Here is an 8,288-nt window from a genome sequence, read left to right as displayed (position 1 = left end):
CATTTTTTGATATTTTACTCAAACTAGAAAAGAAAATAAAGAAATCAAGAATTGAAAAAGTGAAAAATCACTTAAAACAAAAAAGTTTTGATGATTTAAATTTTTCGTGCAATTGTGAGAAAAAAATATTATCCATTTCAAGATAATTAATTATAACTTTTATATAATCGATTATCATTTTAATATTCATGTTTTTATAATAAAATAAAGGAATTGAATAAATAATATTATTTTTTTAATTATAATTTTTATTTAAATTATTTGATTTTTAAAAAATATATTAATATACAAAAAGACTTATACTATATCAAATAAATTATTTATAATATTTTCTCTCATTTTCACGTTTTCCCCCTTAATTTAATTTAAAATCAATACTCTATTATTAATGCCTATATAATATAATTCCTCTGTTCCTTTGTAATTACCAGTTTTTAATAAAAAAAATATTTTTATTTTAATTTTAAGACATTTTTTTTAAAATTATACCCTTACTTTAATTAAGATAAAGAAAGAGAAAACTTAATCTAAATTAAAATAAAAAAACTAAGAAGTGATATAATAAGTAATTTAATTAAATTATTTTAAAATAAAAAATGTTTTCTTAATTTTGGTTAAATAAAATCTGAAACCATTATTATAAAGAAAAGTACAAGAGATTGTAACTGTAGGAGCAGTAATTCACCATATTCGAGTAATTCCTCGTAATTTGAAATTTAGGTTTACTTTAAATTTCTTAAATTCAAAGATATTTTATAATGTTATCGATATATATATATATATATATATATATATATATATATATATATATATACTATTGAATAAGTAAATAAAGTATTGAAGCATAAATCTCTTAAATTAAACACTAAAAATGTTATATATCATATTTAACAATGTTAACATGAAGAAATAGATTGTTGTAATATTATTCTGGACCCTAATTCTCTTTTTTTTTTAGTCTAATCTAAATAATATAATTTTCACAGTAATTATCTTTTTTTACCCCCACTTATTCACTTTCAATCACACCACAAAAAATTGAAAACATGAAGAAAGATAGTAGTTGGTCTATAAATTTATGTAGTCATCTTAAATTCTGCCATGTTCAGTGCAAGTTGTGTGTAGCAGAAGCAATTCTGTACCACGCAATCACTATAAATAAATATCAAAATCGTTGTCAACTAAAACAATTAAACTTATATTGATAAATAAATATTAATTTTTACACATCAATTTTAAATACATTTGAATAAAAAAAATTAAAAATTAACAGTTCTTTAAACATTTTTACTTTCAAAATTGTAGAAAAGTGATAAATACAGTAATAAAATTGATAACTAAGTTGGCCTTTTGGGCCCATTAAAGAGAAAGAAATGGGAAATATTTATTATTTAGCAATATGTTTACAAATTACTAGAATGTTTAGTAACATCTCCATTTTATCATTAAATAAATATTAATATTATAAATAATATTCCTTGATTACTAGAAAAACTTTCACATTCATAAAAACTCAAACCTTCAGTTTTATTTTATTTTTTCCAAATTAGTCTCATATCTTATATATTATTACAGAAATTTCTCCAAATTTAATGCACCATAAGTAAATATTCAATTTGAATCAAATAAAATTTGAAATGAATATATCAGAGTGTTTCTTATAATAAATTTCACAACTTCCGTAAATAAACTTGTTAACTTCTTAATACAAATTTTAAAAGTCACATATCGTATGTTTTATGAATACGTATTGACATCATTTGATATTTTTATTAAAACTAATAAAAAATATATTTTATCAGACTATGCCCATAAGCATGTTTACGAAACTAATATAGTGATGTAATTATTTATTAATATAAACACTTCATTAAATAAATTTAATTTTACATAATAGTATACGTCTAAAATAAAATGTTTGATTCTATGAACGCATATATTGATGAAATCATTTGTGTAAAAAAATAGGAAATTCATAAACTATCAGACTTTAATAAACTAATCTCCTTGTTTCTATATAACAGCAATGAATAAATTTTCTAATAGAGAAATGGTAAAAATCATTAATAAGAATAATGGGTAGGCAGTAAAATTACTAAAAATAAATATATTATTTAAGATATTAAATGTAAAAGACTACAATTTATAACCATACTTGTATTTATTTTCATTTATTTGAAACGATCATTTTCTTTACAATTTATAAAGTTATAACCATGTTTGATTTCATTTATATTTGTTAAATTCTGTTGACATAATTTTAAAATCAATTTCACTAATATTTTTGTAAAGTCTACTTTAAATTTGTATGTTATAAATGTTTCTCAACATTAAAATTTTAACGTAACCGTTAAATATCTTATGTATTATACAGGTGTACATTAATTGAAGTGAATTTAAAATTATGAAAAATAAATAAATAAGGAGAAACAACTTAAATCAAAGAGCTAAGTAAAATAATAAGTTATTTAAAATTAAAAATAAGAGCATTAATAACTGAAATTTAAGATAAAAAGGAAAGATTAATAAAAAACCAGAAGTAAATTGAGTATAAATTAAAATTTAGAAAAATCAATAATTAAATTATAAAACATTAGATGGAAGTGACAAATAATAATAAATTCATGTCTTATAAGAAAATACATAAAGTTATTCATGTTTTCAGAGTGAGAATTTTGTGTGTGTAATCATAGAAATAAGGATTCAATATCTGATCTAAAGCAAATTACTTGCGAAGCCAAATCTCAGTGGCTGAATGAAACTTACCTTTACAAAGGCTGGCATCTGAAATCGCTGAGAAACTTGCATATTTTTTCTGTAAAGAAAGTAAATTAGTCTAAATTCAGTGAATTGATGGAACCCTGTATTATGTGGATATTATGTTAGAACCAAAAGGGGTCACAAGAAAATGTTATTCTGATAACCTCTCCATTCATGGAAGGCAAAAAAATAATGGGAAGAAATTCTGTACAAGGAAATCAACAGGCAAAAAAAAAACAAATATACAAAATGACAGTGACACTTGGTGTTGGCTAAAACAAACCAAAATTGTGATTGCAAGCTTTGCTATATGCAGAAAATAAGCTGAAGAGATAATGAGATGTGGATAACTCCAATAGAATTGCTGAACTTTCCACCAGAGAAAGGATTAGTAAACATAGGAAAGCCATGGATGCTTTAGTGCATGTCTTGCAGTAGGCCTTCTTTTGGGGTTGATGCAGAGTAGGTATCTGATAAAGTTGATAAACATAGTATCAGTAACCTGTAGGTGCTGCTCCAACGATGACTCTTCTGGAATCAAGAACTCCAGTTCATCAGTCTCCTGTGTAGAGTGTACAATATTAAAGATTAGTTGGAAACAACTGAAATAAAATTTAGAAGGATTCACATGACAGCATGGAGACTCTAGGCCTGAAATTAAGTGTTTGTTTGAATGTTGACACAATGTTTAATGAAAACTAAAAGGAGGTTTGAGAATGTTTTAGTTGAAATCCAAATGCACCCACTCTAAGTGTGTGTTTGAATTTCAGTTGAGTTGAATTCAATTGGAGTGGAAAGAAAAAACCCAACTTATTGTAGCTTCTAAGTCAATTGTAGCTTTTAAATGAATTGAAATTTGAGATGAAATATGTTGGTTTGGCAATTAAAATCCAAACCCACCCACCCTAAGTAGTTCAAACTTCAAAGATGGGGCTAAGTTATTGTAATTAACAAACATTTTATTGTTTTTTTCTTTTATTTTTCTAAAGTTAGATTATTACACTTGTAGGGTTGTCATCCAATTAGACTAACGGATAAAAGAAACTCTCTACTATTATCCATCTAACATTTCAAAATTAATTATGTTCATGAATGAAGGGACTTTTTAATTTTTTTCCTTTATTGCACATAACTATCTATACTCCCCTTTCAATTACTCTATTTTCTTACGTTGCTAAGATATTCTGAGAAAAGATTGTTGAATTTCACTGATTGGCCTTGGCAAATTTGATATTGATCACAAGGATTAGTAAGCATATAAGATTTAATTAGCACTCATAAAGAAAATGAAAGTGTGCTTCATTCTCGTGTTAACTAGATCATATCAAGCTAATACACTTCTAGACTCAAGGGAACATTTTGCTACTTTTTCACTTCAAGTAAATGAGTAAGCTGGAGTCAGCAACGGGAATAGAATTTTTTTCACCTAAGATTTCACATAAACGACAAATCTGACAAAAAAGGAAAAATAGGGGAAACAAACCTCATTTACATAATAAATATCATATTCTTTGGTGAAGTACTTGTGCGTATCTTGTCCTTTCACCAACATTTCCATATCAATAGAACCAAACATTCCAATTATGCGTGCCAGGATCATCACAACTGCATCATTTGGGAACAGCACCTGCAGAAGGCATACAAATTCAGGATAAGTAAAAAACAAAAAATTCATTGAAAATAAATTATTCCGCAATGATATTGTCTTACCAACTGAAAATCTGATTTAACTGTGTAAAAGAAAGCAATTTTCTTGCTCATGTTAAAACTAAAGAAAAATGTATTTCATCAATATCATAAGAAAAGGGAAATTAGAACATACTTCACCAGAGCATAGCTCAGCCAGGATGCATCCGAGAGACCATATATCAATCTTTTCATCATATTGAAGACCTAACATCACTTCAGGAGCTCTATAGGATCTGGACTGTACATATAGGCACAGATTGTCTGTTTGAAAGCAACTACTTCCAAGATCAATAACCTTTATCTCACATCTTTTGTAACTTTTGATTAAAATGTTTTCTGGCTTCAGGTCACAGTGAACAATTCCCAAGCTATGCAAGTATTGCAATGCTTCCAAACACTGACGAGTAATGATCTGCAAAGAAGGATAACAACAACCCTAATCATTTAGACAACTTCTCTATTTCTGTCAAGAAGCAATTCTATTCAAATAGCTGAATTAACTATCCAACAGTGGATAGGCATGTATTAATAGGAGACAGATATTGGTGATCATCAAAATTGTGAAGGATCACAGTGCTTAAGATAACTATCTCTAGGAATATAACAACTGAATAAGTAATCATGTGAAAGAGGCACACAAATTTTTCTTCTATCTGAACAAACCTGCAATCTCTTTAATGTAAAATATGCTTCCCCTCCAGATTCTTGGTTGAATTTCTGAAATTCATACAAGTTTGCTCGCAGAAGTTCAGTTACAATGAACAAGTGCTCCTGTGGAGTTTAATTCAACATAAGCAACATAAGACTTAATAGAATGAGAGAAGATATATAAAGAAATGTTAATGATAAATTTCCATTAGATCATTCTAAAAGCTATCCGAAAAGGATTTATTTGTGCGCTCTAGCTCTATAGTCCAGAGTTTCCCTGTTAAGCAAGTATAATTTTACATATAGTTTGAATTGAACTAAACATTTGTATACCTTATACGAAATCAATTCAGCTGTATAAGACATACCTGATGGTAGAAATAGTCATAAAGGCGCAAAATGTGATGTTCATCTGCTGGGTCACCCTTATTGACAAGTTTCAGAAGCTTGATTTCATCTAAGCTTTGATCAAAGAAGTCTTTGTCATTTTTAATAATCTTCAAACAAACATCTATTCCTGTCTGAAGATCATGTGCCTGAACAACCCTACTGAAGGCAGCTGAACCAAGATACTCTGTTACATAATACCTTCCAGCCAATACTGTATTTAGCACAATCGGAAGTTCCTTGTTTTCTTCAAATCCAGTCCTGTAGATGCAATAATAGACGATAGCAAATTAGACTCAGATACAACATTAGTTTATTTAAATACATAAGGAACAAAAGTGCAAAGCCACAAAGTTATCATCATGAAGAAAAGTTGAAGGCTCAAAATTAAGAAAAGTTAAAAGGAACAAAGTGGCATTTAATTTTAAATTCTACTACCTAAACTTCTACACATTCAGAATCAACTTATTCACAAGCTTTAGCAGGTATATTTGGTAGAAATGAAAGTTTAAGATACAATATCATCTTTCAAAACCTGTTCTTTCTATGTATAATTCTCAGATCAAACACTTCGTATTCTTCCTCTTGAGTATACTTTAAGAGCTCATCATCAGTGGTATCCTCTCCATCCGCAGCAAGCTCTGGATCTTGGCAGTCTTCAGCTAATTCTCCACCAACTTGTGCTTCAGAGGTGTCAAGTCCATTTGGTAGATTTTTATCAGTAACTTCAATAGTTAAGTCGTAAGGACCCTCGTACTTCTTACTGCTGTTGTTTTTAGTGTAGTGATCAAAACTTTGATTCAGAGTTAGCTCTGAAGTAGAATCAAGAGAGTTAATGTCCCCAACAACCTTCAAATGAAAATTGTTCAGATGGATTTCCTTCAAGTTAGGGTAGCCGAAGTTTGTAGGATCCAGACTGCAAGAACCTCCAGAACCAGGACTGCTTTTGCAAAATGGAACTTCACAACTGCAGGAGACACTGGGTTTCTCAGCCTCACCCTCTAATTCCTCTTCAAACTGGTCCTTGTTATCAACATGACAATACCCTTTTGAACAAGTCACAGTTCCATCCCCTACAGAGGAATGATTATCGAGGCATGCCTTGTCCATGTAACCACCATTACTATTCCCCTTTAGTTGAAATTCTTCAAAGTTGTAACCAAGATGCAGAGAATTGTCACGTTGGTTTTCTGTTTCTGCAGTCATGACAAACTTATCCTCACTCTGACACGCAAAATAATCTGGCCCTTCAAAACTAGGAGTCATGAAATAGTCATCATCTTTTTCATTATACCAATACGGTTCATTTTGCATATCAAAATCGTGATAATCACGTGCTGTGCCAAACTGAGATAATCTTTCAGAAGAAGACTCGGAATCATTCTGAGTCTGAGACGAGGAACGGATTCCATACGGATTTACGAATTCTGCAAAAACAACTAGGTTTTAGGATGCTCCATTCTCGAACATTCGTGAATGGCACCACTCAACTAAATTGATGTTTTCACGAATTACTAAATCAATCTTTCTAACAAAATTTAAATACTAGCTTTTTTTTTGCAGTACGAAACCACTGCTACTCTGCAGCCCCTAAAACGAATTTCTTTTATATTTTTTTTGCAGATCATTATCACTAGGACTCCTGAATGCTGAATTAATATAGCATGCAATTGAGCTGTGTGATCCCGAAACACACGAAATCAAATTTGGACGATTAATTACGCGATCCTACTTTACAAATTGAAAACACATAAGTGTAAACAACTAAAGAAAAAACATTCAATTCAATAGTAGAAGTAGAAAACATCAAACAGTAACTGCTTAGGTCTCCGTTACTTCGAACAGAGGGTGATCAATCACTGATCACTCATCAATAATCACTTATCAACACATCTAATTGAGCATAAGCACTAAACATGATTTGAATTTGGATTACCTAAAGAAGAGACGCGAGAAGTGGAAGACCCGATGGTGATGAACTCGTCGGAGCTGGATTTGGAGCAGTCGCCGTCCGCGGCGGCGAGCTCGGACGGTCTGGAGAAGGATCGGACTTTGACCGGCGGCGGCGGCGGGACCATGGGGAAGAAGAACTTCTCGTAGTCGAAGTTTCCGAGGTCGGTGTTCTCGATGATGTCTTCTCGGAGCGCGGACTCCGCTTCCGACAAGCCATTCTTCCGCAGAAACTCTAACACTGCTTCGACGCCGTTGGACACAGCCATGTACACGACACGACCAACTCAGAAACCTTACTGCTGTTGTTGTTGATGATGATAATGTCTGAGGAGGGCAGTGACATGTGAATTAAGAAACAGGGAAGGGACAAAAGCGTAATAAAACGCATGGTTTATGATGTGCATGCTCTGGTAATGGTTGCAAGAAGAGAGAGAAGAATGCGTTAGAAACATGGTAGATTCTTTCCGCGTCTCTCTATATGTTTTCAGTGTAAAACATAAGCCAAACCGTGGGTGCCTATGTCTTACCAACTTTTGAAAAGATGAAGAGAGAGAAAAGGTTGTTGTTTAGTGGGCCCACAAATGTTACGCATCCATTTGACACGTGTAATCATCATGCACTACCCACGTCATGTGACTGTTTTTTTTATTTATTTTTCTCTCTTTCTTTTATGGTGAGAAGTCAACATGGCATGGGACCGTTGGTTTTTGCCTTTTCTCTTTCTTCTTCTTCTTTTTTTCCTCTTAGCCATTTTTGTTACTTTTCATTCCCAGAACGTGTTTTTTTCGCTACCTTCCTAACTTTTTTTTTCTTTTTTCGTTGTTTTTCATGAAAAAACTAAATGAATCCAC

At 30.8% G+C, this 8,288-nt stretch overlaps 1 protein-coding gene across 2 annotated transcripts; it reads right to left on the bottom strand.

The window, feature by feature from the left end:
- Window positions 1-2,841: 2,841 nt before the first annotated feature.
- LOC137823323 (uncharacterized) lies at window positions 2,842-7,968 on the bottom strand. Of its 2 annotated transcripts, XM_068628405.1 has the most exons (7): window positions 7,421-7,968; window positions 6,020-6,911; window positions 5,466-5,745; window positions 5,113-5,220; window positions 4,583-4,861; window positions 4,244-4,387; window positions 2,842-3,322 (listed from the first exon to the last, which is right to left on the bottom strand). In XM_068628405.1, the coding sequence occupies exons 1-7, from the start codon at window positions 7,701-7,703 to the stop codon at window positions 3,149-3,151; spliced, it is 2,160 nt and encodes a 719-aa protein (XP_068484506.1). In that variant the 5' UTR covers window positions 7,704-7,968; the 3' UTR covers window positions 2,842-3,148. The 2 variants fall into 2 exon arrangements, with proteins under 2 accessions (XP_068484506.1, XP_068484507.1); XM_068628406.1 differs by lacking the exon at window positions 6,020-6,911 and having other exon boundaries at window positions 7,421-7,933.
- Window positions 7,969-8,288: the final 320 nt, after the last annotated feature.

Source organism: Phaseolus vulgaris, chromosome 8, assembly GCF_000499845.2.
Source record: "Phaseolus vulgaris cultivar G19833 chromosome 8, P. vulgaris v2.0, whole genome shotgun sequence".
In the NCBI taxonomy this organism is placed as follows: Eukaryota; Viridiplantae; Streptophyta; class Magnoliopsida; order Fabales; family Fabaceae; genus Phaseolus; species Phaseolus vulgaris.
Note: the sequence above shows the minus strand (reverse complement) of the source record. Positions and strands in the feature narration are given on the sequence as shown.

What these genes read in the sequence shown, in the direction of transcription:
- LOC137823323 (XM_068628405.1), bottom strand. Translation starts at nt 7,703, where the DNA reads ATGGCTGTGTCCAACGGCGTCGAAGCAGTGTTAGAGTTTCTGCGGAAG. An exon ending in ATGACTATTTCTACCATCAG is followed by an intron (nt 5,221 to 5,465) that starts GTATGTCTTATA and finishes TAAACTCCACAG; the next exon opens with GAGCACTTGTTCATTGTAAC. An exon ending in CTGAGCTATGCTCTGGTGAA is followed by an intron (nt 4,388 to 4,582) that starts GTATGTTCTAAT and finishes TGCCTTCTGCAG; the next exon opens with GTGCTGTTCCCAAATGATGC.